The 25,298-nt window shown below is 42.7% G+C and overlaps 3 protein-coding genes across 4 annotated transcripts; all 3 read right to left on the reverse strand.

Annotated features, from left to right (window-relative positions):
• Positions 1–64: 64 nt before the first annotated feature.
• On the reverse strand, positions 65–5,841 carry pdia3 (protein disulfide isomerase family A, member 3). The gene is made up of 13 exons (XM_077595564.1): positions 5,516–5,841; positions 4,302–4,380; positions 4,101–4,218; positions 3,867–3,974; positions 3,558–3,687; positions 3,341–3,457; positions 3,118–3,243; positions 2,365–2,547; positions 2,170–2,278; positions 1,965–2,093; positions 1,818–1,897; positions 1,170–1,227; positions 65–749 (listed from the first exon to the last, which is right to left on the reverse strand). The coding sequence occupies exons 1-13, from the start codon at positions 5,647–5,649 to the stop codon at positions 630–632; spliced, it is 1,491 nt and encodes a 496-aa protein (XP_077451690.1). The 5' UTR covers positions 5,650–5,841; the 3' UTR covers positions 65–629.
• Positions 5,842–6,697: 856 nt separating this feature from the next.
• On the reverse strand, positions 6,698–12,193 carry LOC144071422 (creatine kinase U-type, mitochondrial-like). Its single transcript, XM_077596507.1, has 9 exons — positions 11,895–12,193; positions 9,999–10,197; positions 9,249–9,344; positions 8,959–9,180; positions 8,701–8,786; positions 8,407–8,530; positions 8,149–8,283; positions 7,942–8,067; positions 6,698–7,404 (listed from the first exon to the last, which is right to left on the reverse strand). Exons 1-9 carry the CDS (start codon positions 12,038–12,040, stop codon positions 7,291–7,293), a joined length of 1,248 nt encoding a protein of 415 aa, XP_077452633.1. The 5' UTR covers positions 12,041–12,193; the 3' UTR covers positions 6,698–7,290.
• Positions 12,194–12,612: 419 nt separating this feature from the next.
• Positions 12,613–24,902, reverse strand: ticrr (TopBP1-interacting, checkpoint, and replication regulator). 2 transcript variants are annotated; one of them, XM_077596503.1, is made up of 21 exons: positions 23,617–24,902; positions 23,315–23,540; positions 22,494–22,720; positions 21,919–22,156; positions 21,258–21,399; positions 21,059–21,183; positions 20,769–20,972; positions 20,422–20,567; positions 20,244–20,359; positions 20,069–20,165; positions 19,893–19,975; positions 19,248–19,478; positions 19,090–19,177; positions 18,435–18,507; positions 18,201–18,332; positions 18,031–18,121; positions 17,859–17,917; positions 17,501–17,778; positions 14,974–16,789; positions 14,396–14,521; positions 12,613–14,212 (listed from the first exon to the last, which is right to left on the reverse strand). In XM_077596503.1, the coding sequence occupies exons 1-21, from the start codon at positions 24,274–24,276 to the stop codon at positions 14,115–14,117; spliced, it is 5,256 nt and encodes a 1,751-aa protein (XP_077452629.1). In that variant the 5' UTR covers positions 24,277–24,902; the 3' UTR covers positions 12,613–14,114. The 2 variants fall into 2 exon arrangements, with proteins under 2 accessions (XP_077452629.1, XP_077452627.1); XM_077596501.1 differs by having other exon boundaries at positions 14,396–14,524.
• Between the last annotated feature and the right edge of the window lie 396 nt (positions 24,903–25,298).

A 25,298-nucleotide genomic window follows, 5' to 3' on the forward strand; every position in this document is an offset into this window, starting at 1 on the left:
ATTTGTTAAATGGCATAGATACCCAAAACTGTTATGCAAGTAGACAAACCTCGAAATGGCCAGCCATCGTGTCATTCTGTTTACTTATGTACTCCAGAGAGTAACACTTAGCAGTCAAAATCACATTAATTTGTAAATTCAGACATCTAAGACACGTGTTCACCAACAACAAAACTTTTCACTAATCTGTAATCATGACAAAATGCATTGCAAGTGTTGAAAAAATATACTTGTTTTGGTTTTATGGGCCTTTTTTTATTTCACAATCCTTCCAAATGTACAAAAACAGACAACCAAAAGGAATAATTCACCATTAAGTAACCTCATGTGACAACAAGTAGAACAAAAACAGAGCGCCGGGTGATACTGAAAGCTATGAGACCCTACTGCAACATCAGCCGTGGTTTGAACAATAGATGCTTTTTTTTTTTAAAGGAAAAAAAAAATCAAATTTGGAAAACTTGTCCTCTTCTCTAAAAGAACAGTTCTCCTTCCACAGTATTGCCAGAGGACCTAATCAACTTTGCTTCAGAGCATTTTATAGTTCAATAAGAAAATGGAATCAGATTTACTTCTCTCTCATTGCAGCAGAAATGTCAAGTTCCCGTTTTGGACTGGTCTTTTCCTTTTTATAGCTCACCGTCGTCACTGCTACTCTTCTTTTTCTTCTTGGTTTCCTCCTGCATCACTAAGGGGTTGGCGGCCTCCTTTTTCAGGTAGGAAATAAAGTCGCTAACCTCACGACCACCCTAGAAGATGAGAATAGAATTAGCATTAGCCATTTACAGAGGATAGATATTCCTTTAAGCTTTTCAGCTAGCATCATGATTTTTTTTTTTAGCACTTTTCCACTTTTAAAGAATTTTGACACTATATCAAGCGTTTCAGAATCTTGCTCAATGATACTTAGGCAAGGTCATCACAGGCGGGGAATCGAACCCACAACCTCAAGGGGTGAGCTATGCTGCCCTTCATATTGTGTACTAAAATATAAAACTTTTTTTCATCCAGACAGCAGTCACCTGTCCCCTAAACTGAAAGCATATCAGATTTAAAAATATTAGATTGTCCCATTCAAATGGTCACGAAAGGTCAGCTAAGGCAAAAAAAAAACAAACAAAAAAAGACTGAACAGACTGGCAGAGTTTGGCGTTTTTCAGAATACTCACCTCATACTTCTTTGGCTTCATCTTACTGCCAGCTGGTGAAAAGTAGATTGTTGGGAATCTGAAGGAAAGACAAGATTTTAATCAAAAACACGAGCATCTTATCTTATATCTCAAGCTTTTGCAATACATGCAAGGAATGAGTTTAATGTCGTCAAAAATAAGTCACCACTTTGGCCAAGTCTTTTACAAGAAAGGTGTCAAACATGCGGCCCGCCGGCAAGTCCAATCCGGACCACAAGGTTGTTCTGCATGACGGGAATTTTGTCGCTCATTCATGCTGTTCGCACCAAATTAAATGCGATAAGTTCAGTAGGGAAAGCTCCTTAATTAAAAGGAAATACCCAAAATTTACCAGGTGAAACCTGGCAGTACCCTTAAATGGAGGTAACGCAAAATTAACTCATTGACATTGAGATGTCCAATTCACTTTTTCTGCCTGCGTATGCTCATCTTTCAGTGCCATTGACGGCGCTTGGATAAGACGTCAATGGCGACGTCAATGGCGACAAGTTAACTTAACTTTTTGGGCCAAAAATAGTGGTCCAGCCCACATGAGATCTAATTGGTATCATGTGATCCCCCCTCCATCCAAACAGAGTTTGACGCCCATTGTAAACTTTAAAATCTGGAATTCTGTTCCAAACTCACCCGCTAACTTCATAAGGCGAAGGCACATCATTGGCCGTGGCGTCCATCTTGGCGATGATTACGTTGGGATCGTTGGCCAGCTGAGTGAAACCGAAAGACGCCGATTAAGAAGCGTTTGCGCGTTGCGTTGCGATCCCAATGCCTCACCTTCTCTCCCAGCTCCGTGTATTTGGGCTCCAGACTCTTGCAGTGTCCGCACCACGGCGCGTAAAACTCGATAAGAACGTCTTTGCCGTCGTCGTTCACGATGGCGTCGAAGTTCTCGGCCACCAGAACCTGAAGCAACGGTCACGTGATGAGGCCTTTTCGTGTTTCGAAACAAACGCTGTGCAAAGTCACCGACTAATCTCACCTTGACGGGTCCGACGTTGTTCTCCGGGATGGGCTCGGACTTGAGGTAACGCTTCAGCGTGCCGGCAAAGTAATCCTGCAGGAAACTCTCCAACGCCTTTCCGTCACGACTGTTTAGAAAAGCATAAAAATAAAAATGCGGCGCTGTGCAAGGGTGGAAAAAACAAACAAGTTGTTTCTAATCGAACAAACTTACGTGAACTCCTCGGTCATGACGTATTTGTTTCCGCCGACGGTCCGCAGGGCCACCAGGGGGAGCTCTCCAGAGGCGCTGTCCAGACCAAACTCGGACAAGTCGTGATTAAATGATTGCTTGTTAGCCACCGCGAAGCTGAGCTCTTTGCCCTGGTCCACAAAGCTTTTGGCTACCTTCATGACTCTGCATAAAAAATAAAAATATGTCATTTCAGGGGTAAAAGATTGTTTCTATTTATTACATTGTAAATACCCTTTTCTACTAGATTTATTAACTGCAGTGATACAAACTTTGACGAGAAAAAAAAAGGCCAGCAACAGCAAATAAATAAATAAATTACAAACAAATTAGCTCGATACGTCAGACTGGATAACCAACTTTTTAGAAAATATAATTCTATGTCAAACAGAATAACTTATATGAACTTGGTTTGTTTTTAATCTTAGTTCTGCACAACTTGACCAAAAAAAAAAAACGTGTTTTCTTCACTTCACTGAAACATCTGGTATACCAATATAATCTTATTCAAATTCTAGGGGGGAGATTACCTCCAATTTAAACAAAATGTCTTTCCAAGGTATCGGATCGTAACTCTGCAAAGAATGTCTGTGACTAAAATGCTAGTAGGCTAACGTGACTAAGTGACCATAGATGTTATTGATGGGCAAGATTGGTTATATTTTTAGTGATCGACCGCTCCTCAAAAATATGAAATGACGCTATTTGTGCGCCAAGAAAACAGAATTAGTGTACCTATTCCTCCAGTAGTTGGAACCCTTGGGGTTTTTGTCATAATCCACATCATAGTAGGCCACCAGCAGGTCTTTTCCCCTCATCTGGTCTTTGTTGTCGTCCGTCATGTGGGGGCAGATTCCAAAACTGAGTGGAGGGGGGGAAACGGGTTTAAATGAGTAAAATGCAGCCAGCCTCCAAATGATCTGGACGTCAATCACACTTTAAAAATGACAAAACATACACATTCTCCTTTATGAATGTCTTGATTTTGTTTTTGGTGAGCGACCCCTCGCCGAACTGGACCGAACTGTCTTCAAACTTGTTGCTGAGTCTAGGCGGGCGGAACAGGATGACGCCCCTGGAAGTAAAAAAAAAAAAAAACAGAACAGATTTTAGGTAGGGTTGACCATTTTTGAGAAGTGGAAAAGCAATTCTGCTAAAGGAAGCGGCGCACTCACTCTCCATCTACGCCTTGACTCTTTAGGAGCGCCTCTACGGTGGTGTGGCCGAAGCGATAGTTCTCCCTCAAATCGTTGGCGGCCTTCTGGAACTGCTCGTACGCTGCGCTTTGGCTGTCCGCAAAGAAGCCTGAAGAAAAATGATAAGAATGCAGAATTCCTGATTCAAATGGCCTTCATTTACGGTGCAAAATGGTTGGCGAAATATTCAAAAATTCCTGGAGTCTGTCTTCTGCTTTTCAAATTCTATTTCTTCATCAACTGTACCATTGCTCTTTGTTAAACGTGCAAAGCGTTGCTCAAAATTACCGACAACGCTGGCGTCTTTATTTGCAACGAACTTCTCGAACGCCTCCTCACTGGCGATCTCCACCGAGGCGGGTCCGGCCTGCTTTTTCAGGAAACTCACAATTCCATCTAGCAGAAAGCAAAATCAAAAATTGGAAAAATTAAGTCAGAACAAAAATAGTTACTCTCCCTGAACATCACAAAAAACTGAAAAATAGGAATATGTACAAGCCCTCATCTCAAAATCCAAAATACCTGCAGATCTGGGTCCATCATAGGGTCCAGATACTTCTCCGCCCCTGAAGATCTTCAGGGTGGGGTACCCGCTGACACCATATTTACTACAGATCTCACTGTTAGCTGTGCAGTCAACCTGCAGTAGAAAAAAACAGTACGCTTTCAGTGGCTGAGCCGGGAAGAGTTGAATTAAAAGCAAATAAACGACTTATTTCGCACCTTAACCAGGGAGACGATGCCTTTCAGTCGCGTAGCCGCTGCCTCGTACTCCGGAGCCAGACGTTTACAATGACCGCACCTTCAAGGACAGGGATGTGAGAAACAAATTGAAGGTGTTAGCATTCCGCTCCCGACTTGGCAAATAAGCCAAAGCTAAGTGTTTGCTTGGCTGGGAATGTTTGCGCATTAGCCAGGCACATTATGATGCATATTATTGCTCTCAGCTCCACAATAAATATGGATTGCACACAGGCAACACAAGGTTGTCATCAAGTTCTTGCTCAAGGGTACATCAGCAGTTGGGTTAGCAGACTCAATATTTACATTTGTTTGATTTGAAACATGTCTTTTCTGTTCCAAATCCTTTACCGACAAGGTAATTATCCTGAGTACTCTACATATTGATTAGTATTGTTTTCTGCTTGGGTAGGTCAAATATTAACTCATTGCCTGCCATTGACATCGAGGGACGTCCAATATATTCTGACTGAGGGCTAGGAGCTAAAGGCAAAATGAATTGGACGATAAGGGCCGTCAAAAGCAGTCAATGAGGGACTAAAATTTGCGTAGTGCCGTGTAAGTGAACTAAAAAAAGTCAAATAGGTTCTCTTCAAAGTTCGGGATGTATTGTTTCTGCTGGTGTTTTCTTTAAATGTATTTAAATACATTGTTTCATTTGTAAAAGCATTTCAGGATATACGTCACACTTGACCTCAACCAATCAGAGACGGCCACCCAAACTTCCCCGTCCAATTGCAGTGTTACAACAGAAAGCGGATACGCCCCCCAACTTCCTGGTGGAGGTTAAATTACGCATTTTAAAGTACTAAACGCCCCAAAACCTACCTTTAACGTTACGCGTTTGTTAAAAACACCACAACTATGTTTTAGCATTCGTGCACAACATATGGAAACTTAAAATGTGCAAAGTGTTGTTCTAGGTTTCATTGCAGTTGCCCTTTCGCCTCTCCCTCGCTAGCTAGCATGCTAACACTTTAACGCCAGTGTTATTTACGCATTATTTCCTACTGGGATAACTATGATAGGACTTGCTATTCCCGCAAATATGTAGGATTCAACAAATAGATGACTAACCTGGCACTTTGGAGTCTCGTTAACATTTAAGCCAGTTAATGCAAACAAGCTAGCATGGTCTTTACGTTTGCATTACAAGTTGTCTTATATGATTGAAAATACTCATTCAAATAACTCACCACGGCGCATAAAATTCCACGAGGGCGAGTTCTTGGTCTTGGATGTTGCTGTCAAAGTCATCGTCGGTGTATTCGAGCACGTCGCTTGCTCGGGAGAGCCCGGCGAGCGCGACCAGGAAGAGCAGCTTTAGCATCGCACTCGGGGGCCGGCTAAACAAGTTGTCCGAAATGGATGGCAAACAGAACCGTGAGCACGCAAGGGAGATTCAATAGGAAGTTACTACGATGGTGAATTTCTCCCGGCTGCGGATCGAAAGAAAAAGAAAGGGGAGGCGGGGAAGATGTTGCAAAAGGCCTCGGCGCCGCTCCTTACCGCACTGTGGCAGCCAGCCATTGGTCGAGCGAGCGTGTCGAACACAGCCCATTGGCGAATGGGGATGCAGCACACCGGCACTTCGTCGAGAAGTGGCCAATCAGAGGTCGACCGAATCAAAACTCCTCAATCGCGTGCACATGTCATTATGACAAAGCTCCACCGCACTTTTGAATGCGTTTTAATTTCAAAACCGCCCTCATTTGTACTGAGAAGAAACTTCCCTTAAAGTGGCTTTATGATAAGTTGGCTGTTATTTTTGTCCCCAAAACAAAAAATGGGTAACTTATGCCTTTAAAATATCCTTTGGTGTATAATTGTAACTACAGAATACGTTTTGTAATTAACTCCTAAAATAAACTTTCATTTTTCTGTAGGTAACATTTTCGCGAATATGTATACAATTGCTAATTAAAAAGCTTTTCCAGTTGTGAAAAATCTGTAAGTGCGCCAAAATGCCAGCAGAGGGCGCTCTCACGTATAGTTCATTATGAGAGCGGCCTCTGCTGGCGTTTTGGCGTACTTACAGATTTTTTTCACAACTGGAAAACCTAGTAACATACTATTACTAGATTTAGTGCGCCTATAGAAGTGGTCGCCATGACAACCTGCACCCTTCTTCCCTCTTCGGTCATATGTGGAACCAGGATGAGGGTGCTGATGTCATACTCCTCGATAGCCCCCCCCCCAAAAAACCCGAAAGAAAACAGTGCACGTTTTGTTGCCCGCGTCCAGACAATAACATGTTGTGTCTCATAAATGGAAACAAAGGGTGATTATAAAAACAAGACCACTCAGTAGATTGCAGACCTCTGCCAAGGCTCCACAATAATGGCAGATAATGTTGTATAGCATAAAAGCAGGAGACATTGTATCTGTTAAATAGATGATTTGTTTAATAAAAGACGCGCATGACATTCATTGATGAGTTGCTAAGATATTGCTTCAAAGTCAAAGGCTTACCGTACAGAAACCATCTCTTACATTTGATGAGTCACATTCAAATCCACTCCAAGAAATGAGTAGCATGAGCACCATGTGATGAATTTTTATTAACATCAGGGGAGGGGTTGGCATGCTGTGGGGGGAGGGGCGTGGCCAAACTGGGTCAAATTAAGGGTCACGTTTGGGGATTTTTGTTCTTTCCAATGACTATAAATCATTCAGTTTAACACTTTATAGGGTTAACTCATTGGCTGCCATTGACTGCATGGAACCATTTGGACCGAGAGCGCTTGCAAGCAAATTATTCCAAAAATAGTCACTGGCCCTATAAAGGGTTAAATTAATTTGTGAGGGGATTGATTATAATGTGTCATAAGAGAAGTGGGGGGTAAAATTACACATGAAGGAGCACGGAATGAAACACAGGCATAGATATGTAGTATATATAGATATATATGTGAATATATCTATGTGCAGGGCTGGGGCATTTGTGCATGTGTGGGCGGGGTCAGGTGGTCTATTTGAACTGCTTGATGGGCGGGGGCACCTTGATGTCCTGGCCTTTCTCCAGTCTCTTCTCGCACTCCACCAGGTAGTTGACGCCGTCCACTACCGTCTGAACCAATTGGACCTGCACGGAAAAGTTTATTTAATTGGTTATACTGCATGTCTTAATGGTTTGGCGATAGGCATCCAATTCATTGTGACTGGGAGGGGATGTTCATTCGTCCATCCAGGTTCAAATGGATTGGATTTTTCTGTTATTGAAATGATTTTTTTTTTTAAATTTGGCATGCAAGCAAATATATTCAAATGCTCTATTTTGGCAAATGAATAAAATGATCAGAAAACCAAAATTCTTTCAAAATATTACAACCACTCCAAGTGAAATATCTTTTTAAAACCGATTTAGCATAATGCTAACAAGCAATGCAAAACAATATAAGTAGGCTCATGTTGCACTGTTGTAACTCAAAAGGATTATTTGAAGTTTGAATACAAACTTAGGATCAACATGTGTACAGCTAATTTAAAAATATGCCAAGGTAGGTATTCTTTATCCTCTGGGAAGAGTCTATTCACTCAGCTTCAGTTGTGAGCAAATACTTCATGCCAATCGTTTGAAGATGGCGGCATTTTGTACATTTAAAATCTGTGTCTGCTTTACCTCTGACTGTCCCAGACGATCCAGGTTGGATATGTCAAACGTTCCACCCACGGCGGCCGTATCAACGCCGCCTGTCCCTCTCTTCTGGAGACGTAGATTGTCCAAGATCTTACTGAAGCGAGAGTCCTGAAAGAGTGATCGAAAGACCATGAAAAAAAAGAAAGAGGAAAAAGTCCATTTCAGCATTCTGTCATCTACAAGACTTACCTTGCTCAGGAGGGGCAATTTGACGTGGACGCCAGCTCGAAGCCCAGTGCCCAGGTTTGAGGGGCACGTGAGAATGTAACCCAGATGCTCGTTCCACATGAACTCCCAGCCTCGCTCTTGGATCAGGCGCTCTACCTGCGCCAAGAGACAACTAATCGCATCCAGCCCACGCCGTTGATACCAAATCCCACCTAATCTGCGGTTTATTTCGGTCCTCGTCTAAACGTCTACCACGCACAGTTCCAGACGGAGTCTAACCTCCTGGAGACCTTTGCAGAACCTCTCGAACACTCGCTTCATGTTGCCTCCCTTCTCCATGGAGATGACCCTCGTGTGATCCTCCTCATTGATCCAAATCAAGAAGGTCTTGTCATTGTTGTGCCTGTACGGGAAATTAAAAAAAAAACAGTACTTTTTGGAGACGGTATGCAATGATTCCTTTCTCATTCATATTTGTGATGTACCGATAATGGATGTCAATACAGATACCATTTTTGTAGAAATATTTTTATTATATTTTTTAAAGATTTGACTCATTCTTTTGACACTTACCAAATACCTCGCGCATCGGGCCAGTCGCGGGCCATTCCCGCGCACGTCAGCAACGGGGATACCGGCTTGTCAAACAGGAAATGGTCCTAACGGGAACAGATAGACAAGAACCGACTAAAGCGTCGCAACCTTGGCTACATTCGAAAGCATCGTTAGCGATGGAGGTTCGATCCATTTGAACTGCAACCTGAAGGATCGCCCTCCAAATGGATTGAACGTCGATCAACGTCAACGACATTGATCGAGCTCCTTCCTCACATCGATGAGTTGCTCCTGCTCCTTATCCGTCATCTGGGTCAGGCTGTAGTATCTCCCGGCCAGGTCGCCCTTGAGACCGGCCAGGGCGTCCACCACCACGCGTTCCACCTCTCTGCGTTCCGCTCGGGTGCAGGCGGGGGGCAAGCTCAGCCCCCGGATGCTACGACCCGTCCTGACCCGGGACGAAAGCACGTAGCGCTCGTCGAAGAGGCCGGACTGGAGCTGAAAACCAGGAGGACCCATCGTGTCCGTGTAAGAACCTGGAAAATTCCGGTCATTCAACCATTTACCTTGCTAGAGTCCAGATCGGTGGGGTGCTTCATGGTTTGGGGATCGTAGCCGTTGTGCCTCTCTTTGATGATGGGGTCAAGCAGATCCACAAACACCTGAAAAACAAGTTTGACTAAATTGGGATCGCCAGATACCCAAACAAGGTCAGACAAAATACTACCATCTTTTGGATATGTGGTATACTACATTGAATTGATTGTCTTTATACAAGTAGACATAGCAAACCCGCCATCCTTTTTTTTCATTTTCTGAACCCCTTTATCCTCACTAGGGTAACGGTGCTGGAGCCTATCCCAGCTGACTTTGGGCACGAGGAGGGGGACACGCTGAATTGGTGGCCAGCCAATCGCAGGGCACAAGGAGACAAACAACCATTCACGCTCACTCACACACCTAGGGTCAATTTAGAGTGTCCAATCAGCCTACCATGCATCTCTTTGGAATGTAGGAGGAAACCGGTATACCCAGGAAGAACATGCAAACTCCACACAAGTGGACCGACCTGGATTGGAACCCAGGACCCCCACCGTGAGACCGATGCGCTATCCACTCAGCCGCCGGGCCGCCCACCCGCAATCAATCAGCCCCTAATTTCTATTTTTTCAAGTCAAGATAACGCTTATTTACTTTATTGTATGTAATTGTAGCAAACTTTTTAAGGTTGAGTGCTGTGTTGTGGTTTCAGGCTGGCTGTGAAAACGAAAGGGGAAGTTGTCACACTGTTTGCAAGTTGAACACAATGAGCCCACCTCGTAGGACTCCTCGTCTCCGGCCACCATGCCGACCGTCTTGATGAAGGGGTGCCCGGGGTTGTCCACGCCCGTCTGGATGGCCTCGTCCAGCGTGTACCCGTTGGGCGTGGCCTTGTCGCACAGCTTGGCATAGATGGCGGGCGTCAAGTGGCTGGCCATGCAGTTGTTGTGTTTGCGCAGGTCGGGGTACTCCGCGCTATGCAAACAAAAGACAAATATATAACAGTACGTTAACAGTAGCATTAGCGTATTTCCTCAAATACAAGAGACACAAAGTGCAAGAACCAATACATTCTAACAAAATAGTTTGAGACAGAAAACACAGCATTTTTTGTTACATTTCCTCGTCTGCTCCATAGTTTTTCATCTTCTCTTTGGAGTCTTTGTTTGCGGCACTTTGTCTTTTTTTGCTCGGTGCATAAAAACCTGCCACAAAGAACTAATACACCATTTGTATACGCTGAGGATAAGCATGAAATCCACTTTGAATGACAGGCTGACCGCTCGGCTGAACTCTACTCTAAGGAGGCTAATGGAGCCCTTCTTTAAATATCCTTCTTATCCACAGGATATGTGTCAAAGTCAAAGCCCTCCACTTAAGCAAACCAAGGACGTCTGCGCCGTCTTTTGCGAAATGGATTTTAATTGGAGCTGGATTTTTTTTTCTTCTTTCAAGATGAACGCAGTCCACCTGCTGCCACCCTTGCCAAGGCTTATCAGTGCAAAATTACGCCCATGTAAAGTCAACTCTATCAGTTCAAAGGCTAATTTATGGTTGATGTTATGCCCTTATGGAAGTTCCGCCTTTTTGTATCCAATATTTCAAGGAGCCTGACTTTTTGGTCTCTAGGTAGACAAACAATCTGATTTATAATTGTTTACTTTTAGGTTTTGAGCTTAATGTCGAGACTATCTGTGCGTCTGTTCCATTTATAGAGTAAGGTTTTATAAATTTAGCTGGAAGATAATGTATTCCTAATCTCTTAATACGTGCAGCTATGTAATACATGCGGACGTGGCTCGGGACACGTACACACATCAATCAATATAGTGTCAGCAGAAGGTCATAAAACACTAAATATAGGGAAAGTGAACAACTCATGCTAATCTTGTCTCTATCTCGCTAGGTAGGCTTTTGTTTTTTTGCATATGAACATAAAATGAGATAGATAAAATCTGTTTTAAAGAAAGTTAAAACCTAATTGTCTTTAGTTGCCGTTGCTAAAGGTCCAATACATTTTCACCGAGTGAGGTTAACAGCAATTTAAGTCTCTAGAATTGCCCCTGTTAACTCAGTGGTTGATTTTTTTTAAACTGACTCTCCCAGTCATTATAAATTGGACGTCCATCACCGTCAATGGTACTGAAAATGAGCATTCAGAGCTGGTTTTCATAGTTTGAACGAATTGCATGTCCATTGTTGTCAAGACAATGAGTTAAGTTGCCTACTTAAACTCGAACATTTATTTCAAATAATATTTCATTTACATTAAAATATTTATTAATTTACCGCCTAAAATAAAACACAGCTGGGTCTTAATTAATGTCAGTAGCTTTAAATCTCAGCATGCTAACATTTGCCCATGGCTAATTATGACATCTAAGGATAGCATTCCCTTGATAAATGCGTAATTTAAAGCAAATTTCATAATTACATTCCTTTCAAATATGAACGAAACGTTTTTTCTTTTGATTTTTAGTCTACAGATAATTACAAATACATCTTTAAGACATTTAAACGCCGTAATGCTAATTACAAATGGTGAACACCTGCCAAATTTGCGCCCTTTCCGTCGCTTACATTTAAATAGGCAACAATAAATATGGATTAAAATGGACAGAAATGAATATTATAATCATTAGCAATACTATTTAGCAAGAAAATGCGATTACCTGGCGGGGTACAGTTTGCGCCCCGATCCTCCGGCGCTGACGTTCTGCCGGTGCAGCAAAAATCCGGCCGTCAGAGACCCACCGACCACCGAGAGGATTCCAATGCTGCGTTTGGAAGACATAACCTTGGAGAAGCTGGTGGCCATTTTAGTAGTGTATATATTTATATATAAGAACTGAGTTAGACGCCGAGAAGTGAGAGAAGCGCAGGTGCAACTGAACGATGGTGCTGATGAAGAGGTTGTAATGGAACGAAAAGGACGAGGAGGCGCTTTTTGTCAAGCTTAGTTCGAAGCATTAGCCCAGTACCGGAAGCGAGCTTTCAAAACAAGACGCACAAACTCACGACACCGCTTATACAGTAGGAAACTGAACACGACAAAATGGGGCAATGCTTGACGTTTTGTGTCAATAAATCAGCAATGGTGTCAATACAAGGATTTGTCTGTCTGTTATGGTGGGTTAAGCCTAGTAAAAATGTTAAATGTTTTCTTGTGAAAGGAGCAGGAGGAGAAACACTTTTTCTAAACATGGCTGGTTTGACAAAGGAAGAATGCGGTGTGGATTTTGAAGGGCATCAGTTGCAAATGCTGCAGAAGGCAGTGACTCTTTGAGAATTTCCAAAAATATGTGTATTCAGTTCAGTCATGGCCCACAAATAATGTATTTTTAAAATTTCTTTTGGCAGATTGGCTCTGTTATAAAATGCGCAGCACAATGAGATTTTAATTCTAATTTATTGCAAAGGTAAAAAGGTTGGTCCTTTTAAAGATAGTGACATTGGCAAACCAATATCAACAATACATATTAGATTACAATATATTTTTTGGGTCATGTAGGCCACATTATTAACATTTAGAACGCTTTGTGAAATATATTTCAACCTTAGAGTAGAACTCATTGACAATGACAGACATCCAATTTATTTTGAATGCTAATGTTTGTTCAGTCAGAATTGGACGTTATACGCCGTCAATAGTTGCACAGACATTCTAAAGGATAATTTTAGTAGCAAGCTGTTGTTTCTTTTATTAAACTGTGAAATTCTAAAACAGCATTGATCCTTTTATTCTATTTTATCCATCTTCTATTAATGAATTATGGACAAACTATTCAGGGGAAAGGGCAATGATTTTTCAAGCAAGTTAGTTACAGAAATCAAATGCGGATTTGTGCTCGGTCCAGTCACAAGTGGCAATAATACCAGGCCAATCCTTCCTTCCCATTCAGTACATGAGCTCCTTTATTGAGCCATCACGACTCAGGATCAAGGTTCAACATTGTATTAAAGTGGGCAAGTGAACACTATTGCATGGCCCATTACTTTCAAGCATTTAGATTGAACTGCCTTCAATTGGTGGCGACTTAAAAAGGCCAGAGTGACATAATGCTTGAACAAGTTTGACTCAGTTGAATGTAGTGTTGATCCCAGGGGTGGGACTTAACTAAAAAATTGAATTTGGGGCAAAATTTATCTGCAGGGGGTGCTAGAGCATATCTCAGCCTGAATTGGTGGAAAACTATTCACAATCACACTTATATCTAGGGGCAATTTAGAGTGTTCAACCAGCCTAGCATGCATGTTTTTAGGATATGGGAGTACCCGGAGAAAACCAACACAAGCCCGGGGAGAACATGCAAACTCCACACAGGGGGGGCCGACCTGGGATCGAACCTTGGATCCCAGAACTGTGAGGCCGACACACTCACCACTCCTTCACCCGGCCACAATAATCTGAAAAGAATGACTTGCATTTAAGTTATAAATCAACACAATCATAGCTATTAACAATGATCTGATATTAAAGTAACATTTCAGGAGTTTCCCTTCCACAGAACACTCCCACTTTACCTGGTGAAAAGACGACAAAACAATAACAAAATAACAGTTTCAGCATATTTTGGAAGAAAAAAAACATCATTTATTAACAAGCCTGGATAGCATATCTACGTGACAAATAAAAGCTTTAATAGTTCCTTTTGCCTTAAAATCCAATTGTTTTGAAAAACTTGAGGAATAAATAAATAATCATTTACAAAATGACAGATTTTCAGGAAAAAAAAACAAATTCAATTGAGAAATCCACAACATTCAAATGCATAAAAGGAAATAGAGTACGGATGGATCATTCACGCGTTTGGAAAAAGACGGGACGAGTGCTATTGAAAAAGCCCTCCAACAGACAAAGAAAAAAGTCTTCAGTGCCAACCGTGGGCGTGTCATTGGATCAACCGCTTCCTGCTGCAAGAGCGCCTAGCGGGCTGAAAGGGAGAGACCGCCGCCTCGGCTTCCGTCCTCTTCTCGGACGCCGCTTCGTCTATCGGAATCAAATTGCGCCGTGGTGTTGATTTTAAAAAGCAAACCAAGCACCGAAAGTAACATAGCGTAGTAGGAAAAGCTGAATATGCCCGTGAATGTTCCATTTCCTTGTCTACTCGTTGTTTTGAGAGTTAAAAAGCTTGTTGTGATGCTAATAAGTGAGTGACGTTTTACGTTTTACCTTTCAACCGAGGCGTTCCCTTCCTGGCGGAGGCGGAGTTACCCTGGAAGAGGAGTGGAGACTGAGTGAGAGCCAGAATCCCACTGGCCGTGACAGACTTCCTGAGCGTGGAACTGGGAGGTGTTTCTGCTGTTAAAAATAGACACATTTGGTTTAACTATGTCCATTAATTGTTATGACAAAGGTTAAAAAAAAACCTAATCTTTTTTAACTAGGAGGGTCGGCAGCGATTGAACAATCAAGAGTCCAAAAAAAAACCCATTGACTTCATTCTTTTTAAATAAGGGAATATTTACCTCATTTCTGTTATTTGTTGTTTCCAATGGGGTTTTCTTTAAACATGTAATTTTTTTTTTTTTTTTTAAAGAACCAAAAATGTTTTTATATAACAGTTTTTTTCTCAAAATCAAAAAATAGGAAAAGTATAGTAAATAAAAAAACAAAAATTGGTCTTGAGAAGCTCAATTGAGAGGATTACAGTATTCCCCCGTTTTTCACGGTGTTCCGCGAAGACCGCGGAAAACGGGGGAATACCGCAGTAATATTTTTCGCTGTCTTTAGTTAACATTATTTCTTACCGGAAGGGACGTCTCCCGTCCTGACATCTGTCCATATCATCTCTTCTGGATCTGGCTGAAGATCTGGCGCCACCCATTCGTCCATAGGAGAAGAGGGAGGCGACTTTTTTCTCGAAGACGCAACTCCCTCTGCGTCCTCCCCATCTGACAACCGGCTAACCCCCAGTTCGGCGTCCTCCGCCTGCTCGCCCTTGCGCCAACGATCTTTGCCTCCGGCGGCGTGAACTCGCTTCCTCCGGGGCCAGCTGTTCAGGTTGTCCGGGGTGACCTTCCCGACGCTCTGCGGGGAAGGCGACAGGGAGAACACGTCGGCGATCGCCAGGGGTGACGAGGTTCCCGCGGGATGGCGGGTCGGGGTGTACGACTGGCAGATGAAGGTCTGGAGCACGCCACCTTTTGCGGGCGTGGCGTGGTTACAGACGGGCGGCGAGACGTGACCGGCGTCTCTGAGCTTTGGGAAGACCCCCGACGGGCTGTCCAGCTGAGAAGCTTTAGCGGGGAATGAAGGGCCCCGAGTTACCGAGGCGGGATCGTCGACGGCGTGGAAATCCGTCGTCGAGTCGGTGCGTTTGAATTTGAGTTTGGGGAGTCCGGATGTTTGCATTTCTACTTCCACTTCATAAGAAGCGGATTTGGGCGTGCTGGAGGAAGTTCGGAAGTCACTGGCGTAGCCCAAACGCGCGGCCGCTTCGCGCTGCTGCCGGTCGGGTGTCTGTCGGAAGCCGTAGCTGCGAGAGGGCGTGCCACGTTCGAGCGCCGGCGAGTCGGAGGGATCGCCGTTTGTTAAAAAGCGGCGGCCGGATTTGGACGGCCTGCGGGAAAAGCTGATGTTCATCTTGAGGCCTCCGCTAAACTGCGTCCTGATCACCGACGCGTCCACGATGTCATTGCTGTCGTCCGTGGCGGAGTTGGCTTGCGAAGAGTCCAAAGTCTGGGAATCCGATTGAGAGCTCGTCTCGCTTTGGGACTTTTGGAAACTTTCCGCTTTTTCCGCTTGGCTTTCGGGAGCAAAAGCAGATTGTCCATTCAAGGGGGAGGCTGCGCCATGGTTATTTTTGGGCGACGTTTTAGCCGTTTGATCGGACCTCGTCCTCTTTTGCGACACCTCTGGGGACGCCATTGTACCGTCCAGTAAAACTGGCAAAGTCTTCGGGTTATAATCGGGCGTTCGCCCCGACCGCGTGGCCATTTGGTGAACTGGGCTGGATGTGTTGGTGTGAAGTCTGCTGGGCTCTTCCATTGGGGGAAATTGGAAAGGCAAACATTTTGCTCTGTCCTCTGCCATGAGAAAGACAGTTGCCGCATTTGGAGAAAGTCTTCGGAGGCATACGTGACAAGGTGACGTTAGACCGCTCTTCTCAGGGGTCTTAAAAGTCGCCATCTCCCCGCTGGGGCTTTTCACGGGGCTGTCGAACTTTTGCGGCGAAGTCCCAGATGGGACGGGGGGCCATTCGGGCCGCTTGAAAGTGGCGCTGCGTTGTTTTCCTGGGGACGGAGACCACGTGACCACCTTTTTGGGCGTGTGGGCGGATTCCAAAGTCTTGACGGGAGTTCTGAGAATTCCCTTCAGTGGGCTCTTCAGAGGACTTTGTTTCGTAGGCGTATCTATCGCAAGGGCTTTGTTGGGAGGAGATCTAAAAGGACCCCCCCTCAGGGTTTTAGAGAATGGTCCGGTGGGACTTGCCGCACCGGGGGGGAAAACGCTGAGCCTGGAATAGGATGGAGTTTTCGGGGTCCTTGGAGTTTTGGGAGTAGCTTCCCCAAAATGGCCTCTTCCGCATTTTCCATGTGTTTTTTCTGGTGTTTTAAGGGGACTCTACACAGAGAAAACATTGACATGCATTACTAGTGCTCCTATTTAATATAGTATTCATATTAAAAAAAAGAAAAATGAAAGAGAAAAATCTAGAAATTAAAGAGAATATTAACAGTTTGCCCTTTTTAGGCGTTTTAATTTTTAAAAGAATGTAAAAATAACAGAAGTAAGAAAATACAGTAATCCCTCAAATATTGCGGTTAATGTAGACCAGACATGGCCGCGAAAATCGAAAAATAGCAAAGTAGGGTCACCCTTATTATAACTTTTTTTTTCCCATTGTTGAGTGCTAGTAGCAAGAGTGGCTACCGCTTACGAGTTTCACCGTGATTTTCACATTTTTATGAAGTTAAATTAAAAAAAAAATAGCAAAAAATAAAAAAATCATGAATTCATGATTTTTTCCGCTATTATTAATATTTTTTTTAAAAATACGTCATTCAGTAGTGAAATTGCGATACGTGAAGACACTATAATTGAGAGATTACTGTACTAGATTGCATTCTTCCATTTTTTTGGGTGGAGCTACAATCCATTTTGGCTGTGAGGGGAAGCAGTGATCATTCGCATCTCCCAGTCATAATGGATTGGACATCTAGCACACATAAAGGGGACAATAATTTAACCTCTGAATAAATACATAAATAAAAACAACTTTTTTGCATCTAAGCTCCTTTATTCTTTACGTTACACAAAAGGCAAAGAACTTACCTCAAAGACACTAGAGTCTGTGGACGCCCGAGTCCTGCAGGTGCGGGTCGCCCCATCAGAAGTAGAAGGACGAGCAGGTGACTCGGCAGCACCAAAAAGAAGCCTGAGTGGAGATCGAACATTTTTTAAGCTGACTTCATGAATCCTGCCTTCACTGAGAGGAAGCTGGGAGGCGGAGAGCGCCCTCTCCAGGTTGCGGGAACGGGGCTGAGAGCTTGAATAAAAGGTATTTGATTGTCTCCTGGCATAACTCTTTATCCTCGGGCTCCTTCTGACCTCTGACGAGTAAACAATATAAAATTATGTCAATTAATCTTCAAGGTACATGATTGAAAAAATTTGATGTTGAATTCCAAACCTTCTGCTGGCTTTATTGGTGACTCTTCAACAATACAATCTTCACTTGGAAGAGAGGATCTAAGAAAAGGGCACAAATATACACTTAACATTTGCTCTTTAAACTGGGTTGATGGGTTAGGGTTAGGAAAAACAAACTGAGTAAGGCATTTTTTTTTTTAAATAACACATACCGGCCCATTTGTTGTCGATGAAGAAGCCGATTAGACACCTGCTTGTGGTGAGGTGTCTCACATACTTTCTTGGTTATGAGTCTGTGCCTCTCTGAAAAAGGATTAGAATATTAATTAAAAAAACTTGTGCAAAGTTCCTCTGCATTTTGTGTCGTTTTATTTTTCTTTACCATCAGACTCATGGGATCGTTTGCGTTTCAGTCCTTCCACTGACGACACGGACTGGCTGCGTGGGAGTTTGGCCTTCTTAGACGGTGAGACTATTTCTTGGGTGAAAAGGTTTCTTCTCACTTTGGTGACCTCTGAGACAAAATGGGAACAGAGATTCTTTTCTTTGAGCATTTTGCTTTCAATTCAGCGTAACATCCAAAATCTGCATGACACAATTCCAAAGAAAATCATACCATGTGCTCCTTGTTTTTGAGCTTGTGGTACAACCACTGGTTTCTCATGAGTTGTAGAGACCTCCGATTTGGACTAAAGGGGAACAAAATAAAACAAACATGAGGTAAAGCAGTGGAAATAATAATGAACAAGTACATTCTAAACATATTGGAGGTGGAGGTTATATTTTTATATAAATAGATTAGTGTTCCAAATAACTGAAGGAGAAATAGAGGGATGATGAAACTTTCAGGACAGATTTGTATTATGAAACGTAAGAATAATTGTCAGATAAAAAGGTGAAAGAAGTCAGAAAATCATTTTTTTTCGTAACTCAAGGATGGATAAAGGGAGTATTATAACATTTGTGGGATATAGTTGTAATATTAAACAGAAAAGGTGATTCAATTTCAAGGTATCCAAATTTAAAGGTCACAGAGTTTAGAAATAACCCAGGCATATATAATTAAAGAATTATCATCAAATTTACAGGATATTTGTACTATAGAACGGACAAACTGATTAAATAATGGGGTAATGAGGTCAAATGTAAAAAAAAAACTTAATAGGGATGCCTGTATTTCATACATGGCAATGAGTGTACTTTTAAAAAATGATCATTTATAGCAAACGGAAAATGAATCTTTGAATACAACAGTTATTTATTAGTCTTACACTTCGGGTTGACTTTTTAGGCATCTCTATCTGGCGTAGACTCTGCGAACATTCGGTCATGCTGCGATGGCGGGTCAGCATGCCACTCCTGTGAAAACAAAAACAGGGCTTAAAATCTTACAGAATGCAAAATGGAAGTAAATTTGATCCGATCAAACCTCCTATTGTTAGCGGGGCGACTGCGCATATCTTGCAAGCGATCGCTGCAGATGGAAAGCGAGTCCTGCGCAGAGAAGCGGGGCGAAGAGACCGAAGGAGAAACGCTGTCCTTGGCGATCGACTCGTCACTGAAGAAGTCCGCGGGAAGGACGGCCGTCAAGACTTCTGGCAACTGCGTGCCCAGACTGTGGTAAATGTCAGCCAGGACTCTCGGGATTGCTGTCAGGAACCTGCACGGAAACGCTTCTGTTAACTCATTGGGTGCCATTGACGGCAAATCCGCATTTAGTCGCTAACCTGGAAATTAGCCACACATTCTTTTTAGTGCTTCTCAATCACAAATAGTTTTCTAACTTCATTCTGTAATTTAACAAAATTAACAGTTTTCTATTTTGTTATATTTGCACGAGTTTTGTGTGTGTTTTTAAATAGAACAAATCTGCAAATATTTTATATTGCATTTTTAAAATATTTTTGGGTCATTCATTCATTCACAAACAGTAAATATTTTCATTTATCTATTGCGAAAGATTGTATACAGCACTCCCAATTTACAAAAAGACTGGACGTTTATCACCGACAATGGCACTGGAACATGATTATTCGCAGCCAGGTTTTAGCTTTTATGTTTTTCCAACACTTACGCTGGTAGAACTTCATCCTGAAGGAAGCTCGTGAGGCACCCTGGATCTTTTGTCAAGGATATAATCCGGAGCATCTCAGCCACCTTAAATACAAACATTTTGCGTATTTTCATCTTCCGATACATTCCACAATTTCTCCTCTCCTTTCTCATGGTATCGAGAATGTCTCTCTTTACCTCCTCTGCCATCTGTTCATCATCCAGCGCACTGGCCTCCTCCTCCTCTGAGACAAGCCTGCATAACTCCAGCCTGAGCAGAGCTTGAAGCTGACACCTAGAGGAAACAAATACACATGACACACACACTTAAAAGCCATGTTCTGAATTTTATTCAACAAAAACAGACACTCACTCTCTAACTTTGCTGTCCACATCAGCAGTGGCGCTGTAAGCCTGCCTGATGGTTCTGCCGCTTTTGAGAAGATGCTGCTGGGACAACTGAAAAATCTTGGCCTGCCGTTGAAGCGCCTGTGAATTTCCCATGAAGCTTAGCACTGCCAACCAACTCTAAAAGAGGGGAAAAGTCTCACCTGGAGCTCAGATTCTGCTACAACAAAGCTTTTCACAGCAGTTAAAAGCTGTTGTCCGGCCGCAAGGAGAGAGGAGTCCATCTCGGCTATGCTTTTCTCATAAGTGGATTGCAAATGAGAAAGCAGCTCCGCTTCACTGCTGAAAGCTGTCAAGAAAATTCAATACAGTCAATGAATTAATCTAAGTAAGAGGTATTCTTTCCACCTAATACTTGTACTTTATCAACATTATTTTTGAAGAAATACAACTTCATGAAATTTTTTGGGCTACTCTACCCACCGCTGGAGGCTACATTTTTTTCCCTTTAACATTGGTTATCACTGAAATTATTGAAATGGACACTAACCGATAATGTTGGCTCCTCCCACTTTGCTCTTGTTGCTCGACAGTCTCTTCACTAGTCTCTCCGGCCCTTTAGTCTCCGACGTCGCCGGCTCCACGTCACCCTGGCTTTTGTGGGCTTTGACGTTGAGCCGAGCTACGTTCAGCATCTGCAACGAGCGGCTCATGCTCTTCATCTTCTGCTTCACTGGAGTGCGCTGCGCACCTCCTGCGGCGAGGGGAAAAAAAAAATTACATTTCACCGTGTTTTCCGTGTGGACTCGTTGAAACATTGACGGATTGACGTTTTCTTACGTTTCTTGCCTCTCTTGTTATCGCCTCGCTTTGAGGATTGATACAAATCGGCCAGTTTGCTGATCAGCTCCGGTTCCAAAAGGAGCTCCTCTTCTTCTTTTTGGTCGGGCGCCGCATGAAGCAACCTGACAATAAGTTGAAGTTGTAGTAAAAAAATATATATATATATAAAATACAAACTGTAGCGTGCTGTCGTCACCTTAACGACTCCATTAAATTGGAAGTGACTCCCGAATGATTGGAATGAGGAAACCAAGTCTCCAACAATCCAACGTTTGGTGAGCATTGGCTGAGTTCCTGTTTTGCCCACTCGGGAATCGCATCATCAACATTTTGTTGTTCTGACGGAAAAGAGTAAAAAGTAAGAAAAATGTTTTACTAGTTAGCGAATTCACATCTAATCCGTTTTGACACGGAGAAGGGGAATACCGTATTTTCTCGCATATAAGCCGTATTTGTAACAAAAAATGATGAAGGGTACGTATGACTTATATGAAAAATGTGAATCAGGGGGGCGGCTTATACGCGAGAAATTGTCAAATTCAACAATTTTAAGGGGCAGCTTATATGCAAGTAAATACGGTGAACGTTCGCTCGGCCCCTCAGTCAAAATGGATTGGATGCATACCTGTCAACCTCTGCCGATAACTGCCCTTATAAATGATTATGATTCCCCTTACAAACCCCCAAAAAACCTTACAAACACCGTACGACTCGTACGGTGTTTGTAAGGTTTTTTGGGGGGTTTGTAAGGGGAATCATAATCATTTATAAGGGCAGTTATCGGCAGAGGTTGACAGGTATGTGGATGTCTAGTGTTGTCAAAGGTAGTGGAGAAGTTAAAAATGTGTTATCCTGACCATCAATGCTCCCGTTGTCTTCTTCTAGCATGTCGTATACGACGCCCAGCACACTGTTGACGACTTCTGGAAGGTCAGGTGAGATTTCACGCGTGCCGGCGGTGGAAGTGATTTCGATATCGTGATCGTGTTGGTGTCGATTGAAGTTGGGCTGGAGAAGCGTGAGCAGACCGGTGAAGTTGGACAAGGGAGAAAGGACGGCTGCGGTTGACATCTCGCTGTGGTGCACTTCTGCAAACTAGAGGGAAGCAGAAAGTAGCAGTCAATTAGCAGATACACTTGAGAAAAGAAAAAAAAACTTTACAGAACTTCAATTTCATGTCAACCAATGTGATGGAAAACCTGACAAAAAAATTCTAATTATTGGTTAAAACTCGGGACAAAAATTGGATAGGAATTTATCGGGAATTCATACATTTCCTGGGAATTGGATCGGGACTCGGTATCAGCAGATTCTCGGAATAAAATCAAAATCGTGCAAAAATATGCGATGGAGACATTCCTAGTTAAAACTCAAAATATGAACTGACCTGGAATTTAAGCAAATAACATCACATGCTCATTAGAGTGCTCACCATGTGCAACGAATGTACCGACAGGTCCACCAGGACGTCCTGGAAGAAAGAATGTCCGCTAGGATCGGAGTCGCGAATCAGCCAGGACTCGGTGGAGGTGTGCGACAGGGACGAGCCGTCCCAACCTGACAACACACCCATCAGACGAACTTCCACACCCTGAGCGAGAGGTTCTTGTCTGCGGGACACGGTCTCGATAGTCACGGCGCAGCTCTTGGCAACGTCACCTGGGGGGGAAAAAAAGGGAAATGGAGTATTGAAAGGTCTGTCACTATCAAATCTTTTAAGAATAAATTAGCGGTTATTTGATTGAATGATTGTGCAATGTTTTGAATCTCCATTATTGTTTATTTGGTGTTGTGTAAAAGGGCAAGTGATTTGGTCATTTTTTAAAAAATAACCTGTTATTTTATGATATATAGCTATACGTATAGATGGACAAATAAATATATTATTATTAATGAACTTCCAAAATTACTAATGAAGGAAAAAATGATTATTATCAAGCTTGCAGGATATGTTTGGAATATGAAATGAAAAAGGTGATTAAAGTTTGAGGTCAAAGGTCAGAAAAGGATTTTAAGAAATCATCAAACTGGCAGGTTTCATTTGGTGAGATAAAACAAATTAAGTGTTCAAATTTTGGGGGTACAAAGGTCAAAATCTAGAGGCTATTGTCTAATAGAAAACTGGCATTTCAGTGATTTAGACAATTTCCAGTTCAGCAATCATAAAATATTTCTCATTCACCGTCCTATCCCGAAGCATTTATCAAATACCATAATTGATCAAATTGATAAAACACAGAATATAGTATTTACCTGCAACCATAACCAGCATGCCTTCGGCGGTAGGAAAGGCAAGGCGGTACAGATTTTCGGATGCCAGTAAATACTCAAGACTGGACCGTAAGGGGAAACTGCCTAAACCACTCTTCTCGGAGCAGTGACGGTTCAACAGGGCGACCGCGGGAATCACTTTGCCGCACGCTTGTGTCAGGAACTGGGCCAACTTGTTCAAACCCAAATTGTCCCCACTCTGCATGTCCTGAAATGAATGAAAATACATTACAGGTGAAAATACATTCCAGGTGACAACAGTCCAGGCCTTTTACTATACTTACATGTAATGCGCTGTCTACCCAGTGCAGCACAACCTGCCTCTGAATCAACATGTCTTGGATACTTTTAGCTAAAATGTACTCGGATACATCTGCATCTACGTCAATGTTCTCGATGCCGAGGTAGTCCTGAAGTTCCGCCCAGCTCCGTGGACATTCTGACACAATGAACACTACATTTTTGCTGTGGTTTATAAGGTTGTCGTCAAGCGGTAATGGTGGCTTGCCAGTTTGGTTCGTTTTTCTGGGCCTCAGGGACAGTTTAGTGGGAGAGGTAATGTCCGGTCGGTCCCATTGGAAGTCCAGGAGGATTTCCTTGAGGGACTTTTGCACCGAAGAAGATTGGCTGTACTGCTGGGACCGGGGTTGTCTCTCTCTGCCGTCAAAGTTGGCATCAAATTCCAAGAGGAAATCCTCAAATGCTTTTTGGCGGAGCTCCTTGAAGTCCGAACCCCTCGTTATGAGACTGCCACTGCGACCAGTCTTGGATCGGAAGAATTTGTAACCCCAGCGCACTTTGTCGAAACCATACTTGTAGCCGTGGTGCAGTAACATCTGCAGAATTCCACGTTTTAGAAGAAGATTCCTGATTTCGAGACGATCGAGTGACTCTTGAGCTCTGTAGTCCACGTCGACGACAAAAACCAGATTGTGCAAAGCCATTCCGTCCAAGAGTTGTTATATTATCTTAACCGACAAACCATTATAACTAACAACTATATAACGCAACCAAATAACCTCCACTTCTAGACTATTTGTGTATTCATTATATTAATAAGTCTGTTACTTAGTGTAGATTTCATATCATGAAATGGAAGTTTCTTTACGCTAGCCAGCTAGCATATTTGCTACTACGACTCACTTGACCTGGTACATTTTCTTCTGTTCGCGTGCTCCACGTTTGTCCTTCTTAGAAGCAACATGGTTCATAGCAAATAATCCCACTTTATTAACTGTATTGCCACGAAAAGTGTCCAAATTGAGTCCACTATAAATGTTACTCTGTGTTCGCCATTTTCTCGTCGGAACTTCTTAACCGTTCGCGCTTCTCAAACAGGCCCCCGCCCAGTCTACACTGATTGGGTAACACTCGTTAAAAACAACAACATCATTGGTCCAACGTGAGAGATTACTACGTAGTGATTCGCTATCGGTCATTTGTTAAAGTCTGATTGGTTGCATCCGCCATCTGTCACGTTTGTATTAGACTTGCGTAGCAAACGGTACCGCCCCGTCTTTAACTTTTAAAAACATACAGGGAAGTTTGACGTCATACAAAATGTAAAATTATGGTAATTTTTTTTGTTAAAAAAAGAGTCCCTTTCGCAAAAAAATCATTCAAAATTAATACTAGTTTAAGAATTTGGTACAAAAAAGTTATTCTACAATGTCATCCTGAATAGGGCAAAGGACTGTTTGTGGAAAAAAAGAAACAATTTGTACACATTATTAATCAAAATTTCCATTGCATTTTTGAATGCATAAAATGATAATAAAATTAGAATTAAAAAACGAATAAAATTAAAAACGGATAGTACTACTATACTACAATCTGGGTATGCAACCAATAACCCAAAATTTTGTTTAAAAAAATAATTCATTGCCTACCATGTACGCCAGTAGATGTCCAATTCCTTTAAACTGCAAGGGCTGACAGAGAATGCTCACCTTTCCATGCCGCCGAC

The sequence above is a fragment of the Stigmatopora argus genome, chromosome 3 (assembly GCF_051989625.1).
Source record: "Stigmatopora argus isolate UIUO_Sarg chromosome 3, RoL_Sarg_1.0, whole genome shotgun sequence".
NCBI classification, from domain to species: Eukaryota; Metazoa; Chordata; class Actinopteri; order Syngnathiformes; family Syngnathidae; genus Stigmatopora; species Stigmatopora argus.

Excerpts from the sequence above, each read along its gene's own strand:
- pdia3 (XM_077595564.1), bottom strand. The coding sequence starts at position 5,649 with ATGCTAAAGCTGCTCTTCCTGGTCGCGCTCGCCGGGCTCTCCCGAGCA. Across the intron at positions 4,219-4,301 it reads GCATCGTCTCCCTGGTTAAG|GTTGACTGCACAGCTAACAG; the intron begins GTGCGAAATAAG and ends TTTCTACTGCAG. Across the intron at positions 3,688-3,866 it reads TAAAGACGCCAGCGTTGTCG|GCTTCTTTGCGGACAGCCAA; the intron begins GTAATTTTGAGC and ends ATTTTTCTTCAG.
- LOC144071422 (XM_077596507.1), bottom strand. The coding sequence starts at position 12,040 with ATGGCCACCAGCTTCTCCAAGGTTATGTCTTCCAAACGCAGCATTGGA. Across the intron at positions 9,181-9,248 it reads CCGATCTGGACTCTAGCAAG|CTCCAGTCCGGCCTCTTCGA; the intron begins GTAAATGGTTGA and ends CCTGGTTTTCAG. Across the intron at positions 8,787-8,958 it reads AGCAGGAGCAACTCATCGAT|GACCATTTCCTGTTTGACAA; the intron begins GTGAGGAAGGAG and ends TGTTCCCGTTAG.
- ticrr (XM_077596501.1), bottom strand. The coding sequence starts at position 24,276 with ATGGCTTTGCACAATCTGGTTTTTGTCGTCGACGTGGACTACAGAGCT. Across the intron at positions 20,973-21,058 it reads TAACAAGAGAGGCAAGAAAC|GAGGTGCGCAGCGCACTCCA; the intron begins GTAAGAAAACGT and ends CCCTCGCCGCAG. Across the intron at positions 17,779-17,858 it reads ACCAATAAAGCCAGCAGAAG|AGGTCAGAAGGAGCCCGAGG; the intron begins GTTTGGAATTCA and ends TTTACTCGTCAG.